General features: G+C 35.5%; 1 protein-coding gene across 1 annotated transcript in view; it reads left to right on the top strand.

The window, feature by feature from the left end:
* The window catches only part of LOC134844914 (muscle M-line assembly protein unc-89-like), a 72,673-nt gene that overhangs the window by 53,723 nt on the left and 3,146 nt on the right, over window positions 1–15,804 (top strand). Inside the window, exons 21-27 of the mRNA XM_063861741.1 lie at window positions 1,219–1,342; window positions 5,981–6,517; window positions 6,703–6,866; window positions 7,311–7,467; window positions 11,702–12,256; window positions 12,442–12,605; window positions 13,050–13,206. Of these exons, the coding sequence (XP_063717811.1) occupies window positions 1,219–1,342; window positions 5,981–6,517; window positions 6,703–6,866; window positions 7,311–7,467; window positions 11,702–12,256; window positions 12,442–12,605; window positions 13,050–13,206 (1,858 nt within the window). The remainder of the gene's footprint in view (window positions 1–1,218; window positions 1,343–5,980; window positions 6,518–6,702; window positions 6,867–7,310; window positions 7,468–11,701; window positions 12,257–12,441; window positions 12,606–13,049; window positions 13,207–15,804) is intronic.

Raw genomic sequence — 15,804 nt, 5'->3', positions numbered from 1 at the left:
AAATGTTTTTTCCACAAAAAGTAATGGCCCTCAACAAATTTTGATTTTTAGACCGAAAAAAAACAAGTTTTGATTTAAGACCGTGTTTTGAAATATTTTGATTTTCTCGAAGGTTATCTTCTGTCATTATTATGGGTTCAATGGAAAAACGGTTTTTAGGGAAATCCCAAGCATTATTGTTGAAAGTTTTTGTCTTTTCTCGAAAACTACCAGCCCAAATGAGAGGTTCTGAGTTGAATCAAAAGAAAAGTTTGAGAGAAGCTCCCTGTATTATCAGCGACGTTCGAATTTTGATAAGCAAAAGATTATGGCCCTTAGAAAAGTCAAGGTTTTGATTTCTTGTTTATTTTTGAAACTTGACTTTTCGCGATAACTTCTCTGCCGAATCTCATGTCAAATTTTTAAATCGAAGTAACATTTTGTCGGAAGCTTACGTGCAAAAGATGCTACGCCTGAAAAATTGTACGAAAAACATTTTTTTCTGGTAAATTTCCAATTTCTCTAAAAAGTTATCTCCTTTATAAGAGAACCAACTACGGTTTTGCTTGAAGCCCAACTTTTGAATTTTTGAAATTACCCATTTCATTGCGCATCAGTACAAAAATTCAAAAAATATCAAACAGATTTAGCCAGCTTTAGCTGGTCTCGAGTGATTTATGGCAAGTAGTCTGAAGCTCCGTTTCGCCTCTTCGTTATCTATGTTTTTATACGCATGAGGCAACAATTCGTTACAGGAGATGGTTCGTGATTAAGTGTCAAAGTGTCAAAGAACGAAGTGAAGACCCTTATTTAATTTTTTTTAACATTTAATCAAGCCCATCGGTATTTTTTCGCGGTTTGAGTTTTGCTTTTGTTTTTTATTCATTTTAATTTGAGTTCACTTCAACTTAATTTGCTGAATGAATGGAAAAAACTCACCAATTGCGCAATGGCGAGAAGAAACGTCAATGACATATAGCTTCAAAAATGGTGTGAGTGTCAGTATAACCCTGCGGATTGAAATTAATTATTGACCTTATTTGTTTTTTTTTGTTTAAAATGTCAATCTTGAAAGAGAGGTTTTTTCGGTTTCCTTGAGTTAATTGAACTTTACCAATTTTTTGTTGGCTAGTTTTTTGTTACGATTTAGTTTACTTCCAGTACTAATCGTGAAAGCGAGATACTTGATATCATTTTTTTGATATCACTCATGTTTCTTATCTTTTGTATTATTTCAAGATTGGACCCGAGAAAGTTCTGACAATTGAGGATGTGGATGAAAACGATCAGGGGATGTACACGTGCACCGCGGAGAACGAAAAAGGAGTGACGAAGACCACTGCAAATCTACAAGCGTTCCAAGGTGTGTCTCTAAGATATTTTTTCCCTCTATAATTCAATACGCGTCAGTAAACAGCGGAGTGCTATATTTATTTTTGAGATGTCTGAAAATACCTTGATTTTAGCCTAAGCTCTTTATAGTGATATTATTGTAAAAGAATTCCTCATTTTTTCATCTGATTGTTTAGTTACAATTTTATTATTATGATGTGATACAACGGAGCTATTTTATTAAGAGTCGTTGAACTTAGTTCAGACTCTTAAATAGGTCGTGATAGTTTTTTTTTCAGGAAAGTCTTTGAATTTGTTCAGGCGCAAATTTTCTTTTTCGCGCTTGTCTTTTAATTTCTTTTAAAGTTCATTTCATTTCTTTTGTTAAAAATAAGGCAAACTCCACTATTCAACAGCGAAAGTGTAAAAGTCACGAAAAACGTGATCGATTTTAATCGCGAAATTGTTTTTCTTATAAGATTTCCCAGTGGAATTAAAAATTTACCTATTGATCCAGTTTTCTCAAATTGTATTAGTTTTATCAAAATAGTAACCAGCATTAATTGTTCTAGAAATTCTGAAAAGTTTTAAGGCTATCTATTTGTTTTCGAAAATTGCTAGAAGAGATTTTCAGGAGTCGATGAACGTAGTTCAGACTCTCATACAGGTGATGATGATTTTTTTATTTCATGGAAGTCTTTAATTTTGTTTTGGCCTAGCCTAAATTTACTGTTTCGCGGGTTGACATTTCATTTTTTTTTCAAGTTCATTTCATGTCTTTTGTTGAAAAATGGCAAACCCCAATATCGAGCAGCGAAAGTGTAAAGGTCAAGAAAAGCGTCATTGACTTTTAGTTTTGAAGTTGAAATTTAATTTTCTGATTTTTCAGTGAAATAAAAACCTACCTATTGATCCGGCTTTCTCAAAGCGGGTTTTTTATCACGAAAATGATAATCATGAATTGTTCTAGAAACTTAAAGAGCTTTAGGCCATATAATTTTATCTTTGAAATTCGAAATTTTTAAAATAAAATATAAGTAATATTTTTTTGCTTACTTGCGTTCATTGGCTTTTTTCCAACTGTCTGTTGGCTATGTTATCAAAAAACTTCTCAGCATGTTTATTCTATTTACTTGCGTTCTTTGACTCTTTTCCAAATGTCTGTTGGCATTGTTTTGTGAGTCAGCAAGTCGCAAATTAAAAGAGAGGCGCACTGAAATTGTTTTGTGGATTCTTTTGGAGCGCACGGGTTATGATTAAGCCAATTAATGCCAAGAAATCAAAGGATCCGACCATTTTTACAAATTATGGAGCTGCTGAGATAGTCGTCAAATTTTTTTAAATTCCCGTCCTAAAGTATGATAAATATGATAAGTAGATGAGTAGAAGAAAGGAAGAATTAGTTAATCAAAGTTATTGAAGTTTATTCTCAAACATTTCCAAAAAGAATTATTGCACTTAACTTTGAAAGGGTAGGTAACGAGCTCAGCAGTTATTTGACAAACAAAAAATTTAGTGTTTTGCAAAACGATCTTGTGAGTTGTCGCTGCGCTTCCAAAAATAAATGAACTTGATATTTTTTGTAGGAGGAAAATAGATTGAGAGACGAGTAACTACAACAGCTATATACAAGAACACCGTGTTGAATCAATGGCCTAATTTTGGAATCCTAATAGCAGAAGAGCTGATCTCTGGGAATAAAATGGCGTAGTTAACAAACAATTCCACTTATGGTTGCTAGTTATTTCGAAACATGTTGAATGTTGTTCGAAATAATAATTTGGAGTCTATTCTAATCCCTAAATACTGGCAAAAAGATGCAAATTTAACCTTTTCAAGATTGATAGAAAGTGGTTAGAAATGCTTAACCCTTCTTTCAATTGTTCTGTTCTGTATAAGTTCAATGCCAATTTGTTAGCCTTTAACCAAACACTTATATTTTGATCAAATCTTTTTAAATTTCTGAAGCTGTTCATCCCAGCCCAATCAATTTGTATCGTCTGCAAAAAAGAAACACCTCCGTGTTTTTGTATGCCCAAGGAAGATTGTTTATATAGATAAGGATCAACAGAGGGCCTAAAATAGAACTTGTTCCAAATAAATGTTGACCATTATTTAGATGGCTGCTTAACCAATCTGAGGCTCTGCTTGTTATTCCATAAACGTTAAATTTTTAAATTATGAAGTTTTGATCAGTAGTATCAAACGCTTTTTTTGAGATCTAAGAAAAGTTTTTTTGCCATTTTTTTCATGTCTTAACCTTTCAGTTACCCCCACTGAAGCGTCAATTGAAATATGATTTGTTCTGAATACAAACTGTTATTTTTCAAAACCAATTTGATATTCTTAAAGCATGCATATATTCTAATGTACATATTTCGTCGTTCTTTGAACCACCTCTGTGCAATGAAAGAACGTAAGCTTTTGCTATTTCTTTCGCAGACTTGCCTTCATGAAAAGATAGATTGTTTAATTCCGATACAGTTGGTGAAATTACCAAGGTTGATATTTTGATTACTTGTTTGCTTATATTATCATCGCCTGAAGAAGTTTTCTTTACCGGTAAGTTATCAATGCATGCAAAAACTTGATGTGATGATGTTCACTACTAGAAAAAGGAAAATTTTTCAACCACAGTTAAATGAGAAGGATGATCTATTTGATTGCAACACGAAAAACGAATTGGTATTGACAATGCATTGGATCGTTTACCTCTCGCGAGCAAATTGATCTTGAGCAGTTTGAAAGTTTGTCTGGTGTCTTCGACACAATTACTGAATTTGTTGTAACTTTTTTACCAGTTGCCTAGCTCGCTCAAAATCTTTACTTTAACCGTATCGTTTTTATCAGTCATTCTTCTTTTGCGTCATTTGTTTTTCTTGGTTCTCAAGTTTTTTATTCGATTTGTAAACCATTGAGGTAATTTGTTTTCTTTATGTGTTTGCTGTATAATATGTGCATTTTCGTATCTAATTTTCAGAATCTAATTGAAAATAAGAAATTGTCAATTAGATCCGAGGATTTCGAAAAGGAAGTATCTCAAGAAGATTCAAGACCTTCTTCCAATTTTCGTGTTATTGGAAATGCTAAACTAATGGGATAATGATCAGAAAGTTCTTGATGTTCAAGGACAATTACATTTGCATTATCTATATCTCTCACTGCAAATTAATCGAGACATAATTTGGACACTGATGACACTCGAGTAGCCTTTTGACAGTCAAAACCATACAATTTTTACGTGTTCGTGTAATTTGCACAAAACAAGTTAGTTTTCAAGGTATGTATATTGAAATCTCCGCTTACAACCTGTGGTATTTGTGATGAGCATTCAATAAAGGTATCTAAATTTTTGATAAACTCTTTAAATTTTTGTTTGTTCAATATTTGAGGGTTCTATTTTACCGTTACGACGAATTGAAAACCACGGTTTGAGGTTTCAACCGATAAAGCCTAATCAATAATTGTCGAAAAAATCTTCTACGATTATGCTCCCCTTTAGGGCTTGAATCATTACGCCTCAACCTCGCAATTGACGAAACTTAAATCTGTGTTGATCGTAACCTTTTATAAGTACAGCGTTGGGATCGTTTTGCTTATTTAACCATGTTTCAGTTCTGCATAATTTTACAGCGGAGATTGAAGACTATATAAAAGCTACCAGGTCTTCAACATGTTTTTTCAGAGACCTAGCGTTAATGAGCAGCTTAATGAGGAATTACAACAGATATTTTTAATCGGATTCATTTTCAACTGAAAAGGGAGTTTCTTTGTGAAGGGATGGATTTCTAGGAACTTTAACAGCCGGTTGAATAGCACTAACAATGACTGGTACAAGAGCATTTGTTACTGCATTAGCTAGATTTCTCTTATCTGATTGTTCAATTGGTGAGAGCATGAACTTTCTTTTTGGCCTCAAATCGCTCCGTCCTTATTTCGTTTTTCTGTGCAGTGGTGGTGATATTTTAGGTGTTTCAATTGATTCGGAGCACGTTCGGTAATTTTCGGTGTTGTCGATTTCATTATTGTTTCTTCAGAATATTTATCTGCTACGCTATAATTTCGGAGAAAAAATTTCAGCTCACTGACGGACTTCACTGGGCGGGGCCTTGTGAGAAGCTATTTACATTTCGGACGTATAAATTTTGTTTGTGCGAGTAGACGGGTAATCCCAATTGTCTAGCTGCTTGTTTTTGTTTTCGGTCTCTAGGGTCTAGGCCTTCCCCGACCATGATAGGTTTTTCAGCCAACCTTTCCTTTTCCATGCATCTGATGGTTAGTTTTAATTCAGAGGATGACAGGCGGCTATATTGTTGACGCTAAGCTTTACTGTCAGATAATGAGGCACGAAATTGAGTATATCTGACATCGTGTTTTCAGCATAGTCAAGGTTTACAAAAAGTGAGCGGAACTTTCGCAATTTTTCTCTAATTCTCTAACCCGTTCTGATGTTTCCTGGATATCGTTTTCTAGAATTGATAATTTCCGCTGTTGAAGCTCGATTACTTCGATGAGCTTTTGGAAAAGAAGGCTCTGTGCCTCTACTTCGATACCGGTTTTGAGTGATTCCTTGATATGATTGATTTGTGATATAACATCTTTCATCTATGAAACCATTTAGTAAATTTATCACAACAATTAAGCTAATTAGTGTATTCTGTTTTTCCAGCTCCGAGACCGGAACCGCCGAGGAACTACATTGGGGCATCAAAGCAGGATCATAACAGCACCCGCGAGTCAGCCATTGAAGGTGCAGCTAATAGTGGAATCATGTCAAGCTTCAACACAACCACCACTACTACTCAGCACAGATACGACACTCTGGCGAGTGAATTGTCTTCTCAGAAACATTACATAGTTCACCAGACATACGAGCCACATAATCATTTTTCGTCACACATGGATCCACCCTTTGTTGTTGATCAGCTTAGAAGCACAGTCGTTGATGAAGGACAAACTGCGAGCTTCAGAGTGAGAGTTATTGGTAGGCCTCAGCCGAAGATTGTGTGGATGAAAGATGAGCGCCCGATTGATTTCTCAAAAGATGGACGCATCACGCAAGAGATGCACGGGGACGTGTACAAGTTGATCATAAAAGGTGTGAAGAGTACTCACAGAGGGATCTACGCGATCAGTGCTGAGAATGATTTCGGGAAGGCGTTGAATTCGGCCGATCTAGATATCACATCGTGTAGAGCTGTTTCAAGTAAGGAAATACAATTTCATAGATATTGAAATTAAAAAGGCAGAAATTTCAATGCTTTAGGCTCTGCATCAGAACATATGTTCCGATACTCGAATGTTTTTAAGCCACTCTTATGGAATGATGGTGACTGGTAAAATTTGTGCTATGGATATAACAGTTGACTGGATATCTATTTGAAAATTTAGATCCAGGGGCTCCGCGGCTGTCGTCTGGCCTGGCTGACACTGAATTAGTAGTTGGTCAGACTGTGGTCCTTAAGTGTGTCATTGAGGGCAATCCTACTCCACGAGTAAATTGGTTCAAGGACAACCTGATGATCATGGTCACACCCAGACACAAGATACAGCATGTTAGAGATTTTAAATTATACAAAGTTCGAGAATATTTTATGAAAAACAAGTTGCACGGATACAGATCAATCAAAAAATTCGCATCGGTAATTACATTAAGAAAAACTTGCGCGTCGCTTGATGTAATGTATATATCTCCGTTCAATTTATCTCTTTTGTTGTGAAATCGTAGAAAATTGTCAGACCAGTTTTACACGATGCGGAGAATTATTGAAAATCTTCATCCATACGAAATCACTTTTTATCTCCTTCGAGAGTAGCATGTAAAATCACGGGCGTAATCCGCTCTAGATCATAGTTCCTGCCAAAATCGTGAAGTGGTCAGAGAAATATAAAATCATTAGATTTCAACTTGAAGGAGAACGGTACGATAAATAGGTGGTACGACTCTTTTTGTGGACTTTAAATCTACTAGTTTTTAAAGTTTTGTTACATTGCTTAAGAAAGGAAGCGAGTTCAGTCTGATGATTGAGCAGTTCTCCTCGGTGGACGTTGGAGTGTACAAGTGTCAGGCATCTAACCAGCACGGCCAAGTCACCTCATCCGCCTCAGTTGGATTGGCCAGAGACTCGGGCGACAAGCGATATCTGCTCACGCCTGGTTAGCTGCAGTTAATATTGAGTTTTGCAGGATTTTTTTTGAGAGAGCACAGCGTATCCTGTAGATATGGGAACGAAAATTCACAATTCCTGTTTATCAGAGCAAAAAGGTTGGTACGAATATAAAAGAAGTCTTTGTTTGATGAAAACCGGTGTTATGAAAATGTATGGGATCGTGTTTTTTTTTATTTTCTAAATTATTTTTTGAGACGCTTTGGGAAAAATTCTCGCTTTTCTCAAAAAAAACGGTATCAATGGAAATTCCTACCATTTTCCTGTGTGCTTGCATAATCCCCTAATCTCCTTTTACCTTACCCCACTTTCTACAGCCTTCAAAACAGTGTGTGGGGATATTATTGGACCTATTTTTGGTTTTTTACTTTCGTTTTATCGAAAACTACCTTCTCAAATCTAAGGTTTCGGGTTCAAAGTATAGAACGTATTATAAGGCGCTCCTCTACATAAGCGGCTACGCCATTTTTTTTAGACCAGAAGTTATGGCTCTCGAAAAAGTCAAACGTTTTGACTTTTCTTAAGAACTACCTTCTGAAATCTGAGATTTTATTTCAACCGAAAAGACGAAATTCTTTGAAATTCGAAATTTTTTAAATAAAATATAAGTAATATTTTTTTGCTTACTTGCGTTCATTGGCTTTTTTCCAACTGTCTGTTGGCTATGTTATCAAAAAACTTCACAGCATGTTTATTCTATTTACTTGCGTTCTTTGACTCTTTTCCAAATGTCTGTTGGCATTTTTTTGTGAGTCAGCAAGTCGCAAATTAAAAGAGAGGCGCACTGAAATTGTTTTGTGGATTCTTTTGGAGCGCACGGGTTATGATTAAGCCAATTAATGCCAAGAAATCAAAGGATCCGACCATTTTTACAAATTATGGAGCTGCTGAGATAGTCGTCAAATTTTTTTAAATTCCCGTCCTAAAGTATGATAAATATGATAAGTAGATGAGTAGAAGAAAGGAAGAATTAGTTAATCAAAGTTATTGAAGTTTATTCTCAAACATTTCCAAAAAGAATTATTGCACTTAACTTTGAAAGGGTAGGTAACGAGCTCAGCAGTTATTTGACAAACAAAAAATTTAGTGTTTTGCAAAACGATCTTGTGAGTTGTCGCTGCGCTTCCAAAAATAAATGAACTTGATATTTTTTGTAGGAGGAAAATAGATTGAGAGACGAGTAACTACAACAGCTATATACAAGAACACCGTGTTGAATCAATGGCCTAATTTTGGAATCCTAATAGCAGAAGAGCTGATCTCTGGGAATAAAATGGCGTAGTTAACAAACAATTCCACTTATGGTTGCTAGTTATTTCGAAACATGTTGAATGTTGTTCGAAATAATAATTTGGAGTCTATTCTAATCCCTAAATACTGGCAAAAAGATGCAAATTTAACCTTTTCAAGATTGATAGAAAGTGGTTAGAAATGCTTAACCCTTCTTTCAATTGTTCTGTTCTGTATAAGTTCAATGCCAATTTGTTAGCCTTTAACCAAACACTTATATTTTGATCAAATCTTTTTAAATTTCTGAAGCTGTTCATCCCAGCCCAATCAATTTGTATCGTCTGCAAAAAAGAAACACCTCCGTGTTTTTGTATGCCCAAGGAAGATTGTTTATATAGATAAGGATCAACAGAGGGCCTAAAATAGAACTTGTTCCAAATAAATGTTGACCATTATTGAGATGGCTGCTTAACCAATCTGAGGCTCTGCTTGTTATTCCATAAACGTTAAATTTTTAAATTATGAAGTTTTGATCAGTAGTATCAAACGCTTTTTTTGAGATCTAAGAAAAGTTTTTTTGCCATTTTTTTCATGTCTTAACCTTTCAGTTACCCCCACTGAAGCGTCAATTGAAATATGATTTGTTCTGAATACAAACTGTTATTTTTCAAAACCAATTTGATATTCTTAAAGCATGCATATATTCTAATGTACATATTTCGTCGTTCTTTGAACCACCTCTGTGCAATGAAAGAACGTAAGCTTTTGCTATTTCTTTCGCAGACTTGCCTTCATGAAAAGATAGATTGTTTAATTCCGATACAGTTGGTGAAATTACCAAGGTTGATATTTTGATTACTTGTTTGCTTATATTATCATCGCCTGAAGAAGTTTTCTTTACCGGTAAGTTATCAATGCATGCAAAAACTTGATGTGATGATGTTCACTACTAGAAAAAGGAAAATTTTTCAACCACAGTTAAATGAGAAGGATGATCTATTTGATTGCAACACGAAAAACGAATTGGTATTGACAATGCATTGGATCGTTTACCTCTCGCGAGCAAATTGATCTTGAGCAGTTTGAAAGTTTGTCTGGTGTCTTCGACACAATTACTGAATTTGTTGTAACTTTTTTACCAGTTGCCTAGCTCGCTCAAAATCTTTACTTTAACCGTATCGTTTTTATCAGTCATTCTTCTTTTGCGTCATTTGTTTTTCTTGGTTCTCAAGTTTTTTATTCGATTTGTAAACCATTGAGGTAATTTGTTTTCTTTATGTGTTTGCTGTATAATATGTGCATTTTCGTATCTAATTTTCAGAATCTAATTGAAAATAAGAAATTGTCAATTAGATCCGAGGATTTCGAAAAGGAAGTATCTCAAGAAGATTCAAGACCTTCTTCCAATTTTCGTGTTATTGGAAATGCTAAACTAATGGGATAATGATCAGAAAGTTCTTGATGTTCAAGGACAATTACATTTGCATTATCTATATCTCTCACTGCAAATTAATCGAGACATAATTTGGACACTGATGACACTCGAGTAGCCTTTTGACAGTCAAAACCATACAATTTTTACGTGTTCGTGTAATTTGCACAAAACAAGTTAGTTTTCAAGGTATGTATATTGAAATCTCCGCTTACAACCTGTGGTATTTGTGATGAGCATTCAATAAAGGTATCTAAATTTTTGATAAACTCTTTAAATTTTTGTTTGTTCAATATTTGAGGGTTCTATTTTACCGTTACGACGAATTGAAAACCACGGTTTGAGGTTTCAACCGATAAAGCCTAATCAATAATTGTCGAAAAAATCTTCTACGATGATGCTCCCCTTTAGGGCTTGAATCATTACGCCTCAACCTCGCAATTGACGAAACTTAAATCTGTGTTGATCGTAACCTTTTCTAAGTACAGCGTTGGGATCGTTTTTGCTTATTTAACCATGTTTCAGTTCTGCATAATTTTACAGCGGAGATTCAAGACTATATAAAAGCTACCAGGTCTTCAACATGTTTTTTCAGAGACCTAGCGTTAATGAGCAGCTTAATGAGGAATTACAACAGATATTTTTAATCGGATTCATTTTCAACTGAAAAGGGAGTTTCTTTGTGAAGGGATGGATTTCTAGGAACTTTAACAGCCGGTTGAATAGCACTAACAATGACTGGTACAAGAGCATTTGTTACTGCATTAGCTAGATTTCTCTTATCTGATTGTTCAATTGGTGAGAGCATGAACTTTCTTTTTGGCCTCAGATCGCTCCGTCCTTATTTCGTTTTTCTGTGCAGTGGTGGTGATATTTTAGGTGTTTCAATTGATTCGGAGCACGTTCGGTAATTTTCGGTGTTGTCGATTTCATTATTGTTTCTTCAGAATATTTATCTGCTACGCTATAATTTCGGAGAAAAAATTTCAGCTCACTGACGGACTTCACTGGGCGGGGCCTTGTGAGAAGCTATTTACATTTCGGACGTATAAATTTTGTTTGTGCGAGTAGACGGGTAATCCCAATTGTCTAGCTGCTTGTTTTTGTTTTCGGTCTCTAGGGTCTAGGCCTTCCCCGACCATGATAGGTTTTTCAGCCAACCTTTCCTTTTCCATGCATCTGATGGTTAGTTTTAATTCAGAGGATGACAGGCGGCTATATTGTTGACGCTAAGCTTTACTGTCAGATAATGAGGCACGAAATTGAGTATATCTGACATCGTGTTTTCAGCATAGTCAAGGTTTACAAAAAGTGAGCGGAACTTTCGCAATTTTTCTCTAATTCTCTAACCCGTTCTGATGTTTCCTGGATATCGTTTTCTAGAATTGATAATTTCCGCTGTTGAAGCTCGATTACTTCGATGAGCTTTTGGAAAAGAAGGCTCTGTGCCTCTACTTCGATACCGGTTTTGAGTGATTCCTTGATATGATTGATTTGTGATATAACATCTTTCATCTATGAAACCATTTAGTAAATTTATCACAACAATTAAGCTAATTAGTGTATTCTGTTTTTCCAGCTCCGAGACCGGAACCGCCGAGGAACTACATTGGGGCATCAAAGCAGGATCATAACAGCACCCGCGAGTCAGCCATTGAAGGTGCAGCTAATAGTGGAATCATGTCAAGCTTCAACACAACCACCACTACTACTCAGCACAGATACGACACTCTGGCGAGTGAATTGTCTTCTCAGAAACATTACATAGTTCACCAGACATACGAGCCACATAATCATTTTTCGTCACACATGGATCCACCCTTTGTTGTTGATCAGCTTAGAAGCACAGTCGTTGATGAAGGACAAACTGCGAGCTTCAGAGTGAGAGTTATTGGTAGGCCTCAGCCGAAGATTGTGTGGATGAAAGATGAGCGCCCGATTGATTTCTCAAAAGATGGACGCATCACGCAAGAGATGCACGGGGACGTGTACAAGTTGATCATAAAAGGTGTGAAGAGTACTCACAGAGGGATCTACGCGATCAGTGCTGAGAATGATTTCGGGAAGGCGTTGAATTCGGCCGATCTAGATATCACATCGTGTAGAGCTGTTTCAAGTAAGGAAATACAATTTCATAGATATTGAAATTAAAAAGGCAGAAATTTCAATGCTTTAGGCTCTGCATCAGAACATATGTTCCGATACTCGAATGTTTTTAAGCCACTCTTATGGAATGATGGTGACTGGTAAAATTTGTGCTATGGATATAACAGTTGACTGGATATCTATTTGAAAATTTAGATCCAGGGGCTCCGCGGCTGTCGTCTGGCCTGGCTGACACTGAATTAGTAGTTGGTCAGACTGTGGTCCTTAAGTGTGTCATTGAGGGCAATCCTACTCCACGAGTAAATTGGTTCAAGGACAACCTGATGATCATGGTCACACCCAGACACAAGATACAGCATGTTAGAGATTTTAAATTATACAAAGTTCGAGAATATTTTATGAAAAACAAGTTGCACGGATACAGATCAATCAAAAAATTCGCATCGGTAATTACATTAAGAAAAACTTGCGCGTCGCTTGATGTAATGTATATATCTCCGTTCAATTTATCTCTTTTGTTGTGAAATCGTAGAAAATTGTCAGACCAGTTTTACACGATGCGGAGAATTATTGAAAATCTTCATCCATACGAAATCACTTTTTATCTCCTTCGAGAGTAGCATGTAAAATCACGGGCGTAATCCGCTCTAGATCATAGTTCCTGCCAAAATCGTGAAGTGGTCAGAGAAATATAAAATCATTAGATTTCAACTTGAAGGAGAACGGTACGATAAAGAGGTGGTACGACTCTTTTTGTGGACTTTAAATCTACTAGTTTTTAAAGTTTTGTTACATTGCTTAAGAAAGGAAGCGAGTTCAGTCTGATGATTGAGCAGTTCTCCTCGGTGGACGTTGGAGTGTACAAGTGTCAGGCATCTAACCAGCACGGCCAAGTCACCTCATCCGCCTCAGTTGGATTGGCCAGAGACTCGGGCGACAAGCGATATCTGCTCACGCCTGGTTAGCTGCAGTTAATATTGAGTTTTGCAGGATTTTTTTTGAGAGAGCACAGCGTATCCTGTAGATATGGGAACGAAAATTCACAATTCCTGTTTATCAGAGCAAAAAGGTTGGTACGAATATAAAAGAAGTCTCTGTTTGATGAAAACCGGTGTTATGAAAATGTATGGGATCGTGTTTTTTTTATTTTCTAAATTATTTTTTGAGACGCTTTGGGAAAAATTCTCGCTTTTCTCAAAAAAAAAACGGTATCAATGGAAATTCCTACCATTTTCCTGTGTGCTTGCATAATCCCCTAATCTCCTTTTACCTTACCCCACTTTCTACAGCCTTCAAAACAGTGTGTGGGGATATTATTGGACCTATTTTTGGTTTTTTACTTTCGTTTTATCGAAAACTACCTTCTCAAATCTAAGGTTTCGGGTTCAAAGTATAGAACGTATTATAAGGCGCTCCTCTACATAAGCGGCTACGCCATTTTTTTTAGACCAGAAGTTATGGCTCTCGAAAAAGTCAAACGTTTTGACTTTTCTTAAGAACTACCTTCTGAAATCTGAGATTTTATTTCAACCGAAAAGACGAAATTCTTTGAAATTCGAAATTTTTTAAATAAAATATAAGTAATATTTTTTTGCTTACTTGCGTTCATTGGCTTTTTTCCAACTGTCTGTTGGCTATGTTATCAAAAAACTTCACAGCATGTTTATTCTATTTACTTGCGTTCTTTGACTCTTTTCCAAATGTCTGTTGGCATTGTTTTGTGAGTCAGCAAGTCGCAAATTAAAAGAGAGGCGCACTGAAATTGTTTTGTGGATTCTTTTGGAGCGCACGGGTTATGATTAAGCCAATTAATGCCAAGAAATCAAAGGATCCGACCATTTTTACAAATTATGGAGCTGCTGAGATAGTCGTCAAATTTTTTTAAATTCCCGTCCTAAAGTATGATAAATATGATAAGTAGATGAGTAGAAGAAAGGAAGAATTAGTTAATCAAAGTTATTGAAGTTTATTCTCAAACATTTCCAAAAAGAATTATTGCACTTAACTTTGAAAGGGTAGGTAACGAGCTCAGCAGTTATTTGACAAACAAAAAATTTAGTGTTTTGCAAAACGATCTTGTGAGTTGTCGCTGCGCTTCCAAAAATAAATGAACTTGATATTTTTTGTAGGAGGAAAATAGATTGAGAGACGAGTAACTACAACAGCTATATACAAGAACACCGTGTTGAATCAATGGCCTAATTTTGGAATCCTAATAGCAGAAGAGCTGATCTCTGGGAATAAAATGGCGTAGTTAACAAACAATTCCACTTATGGTTGCTAGTTATTTCGAAACATGTTGAATGTTGTTCGAAATAATAATTTGGAGTCTATTCTAATCCCTAAATACTGGCAAAAAGATGCAAATTTAACCTTTTCAAGATTGATAGAAAGTGGTTAGAAATGCTTAACCCTTCTTTCAATTGTTCTGTTCTGTATAAGTTCAATGCCAATTTGTTAGCCTTTAACCAAACACTTATATTTTGATCAAATCTTTTTAAATTTCTGAAGCTGTTCATCCCAGCCCAATCAATTTGTATCGTCTGCAAAAAAGAAACACCTCCGTGTTTTTGTATGCCCAAGGAAGATTGTTTATATAGATAAGGATCAACAGAGGGCCTAAAATAGAACTTGTTCCAAATAAATGTTGACCATTATTGAGATGGCTGCTTAACCAATCTGAGGCTCTGCTTGTTATTCCATAAACGTTAAATTTTTAAATTATGAAGTTTTGATCAGTAGTATCAAACGCTTTTTTTGAGATCTAAGAAAAGTTTTTTTGCCATTTTTTTCATGTCTTAACCTTTCAGTTACCCCCACTGAAGCGTCAATTGAAATATGATTTGTTCTGAATACAAACTGTTATTTTTCAAAACCAATTTGATATTCTTAAAGCATGCATATATTCTAATGTACATATTTCGTCGTTCTTTGAACCACCTCTGTGCAATGAAAGAACGTAAGCTTTTGCTATTTCTTTCGCAGACTTGCCTTCATGAAAAGATAGATTGTTTAATTCCGATACAGTTGGTGAAATTACCAAGGTTGATATTTTGATTACTTGTTTGCTTATATTATCATCGCCTGAAGAAGTTTTCTTTACCGGTAAGTTATCAATGCATGCAAAAACTTGATGTGATGATGTTCACTACTAGAAAAAGGAAAATTTTTCAACCACAGTTAAATGAGAAGGATGATCTATTTGATTGCAACACGAAAAACGAATTGGTATTGACAATGCATTGGATCGTTTACCTCTCGCGAGCAAATTGATCTTGAGCAGTTTGAAAGTTTGTCTGGTGTCTTCGACACAATTACTGAATTTGTTGTAACTTTTTTACCAGTTGCCTAGCTCGCTCAAAATCTTTACTTTAACCGTATCGTTTTTATCAGTCATTCTTCTTTTGCGTCATTTGTTTTTCTTGGTTCTCAAGTTTTTTATTCGATTTGTAAACCATTGAGGTAATTTGTTTTCTTTATGTGTTTGCTGTATAATATGTGCATTTTCGTATCTAATTTTCAGAATCTAATTGAAAATAAGAAATTGTCAATTAGATC

Source organism: Symsagittifera roscoffensis, chromosome 4, assembly GCF_963678635.1.
Source record: "Symsagittifera roscoffensis chromosome 4, txSymRosc1.1, whole genome shotgun sequence".
NCBI classification, from domain to species: domain Eukaryota; kingdom Metazoa; phylum Xenacoelomorpha; order Acoela; family Convolutidae; genus Symsagittifera; species Symsagittifera roscoffensis.
This window is presented reverse-complemented; position numbering and strand designations above follow the sequence as displayed.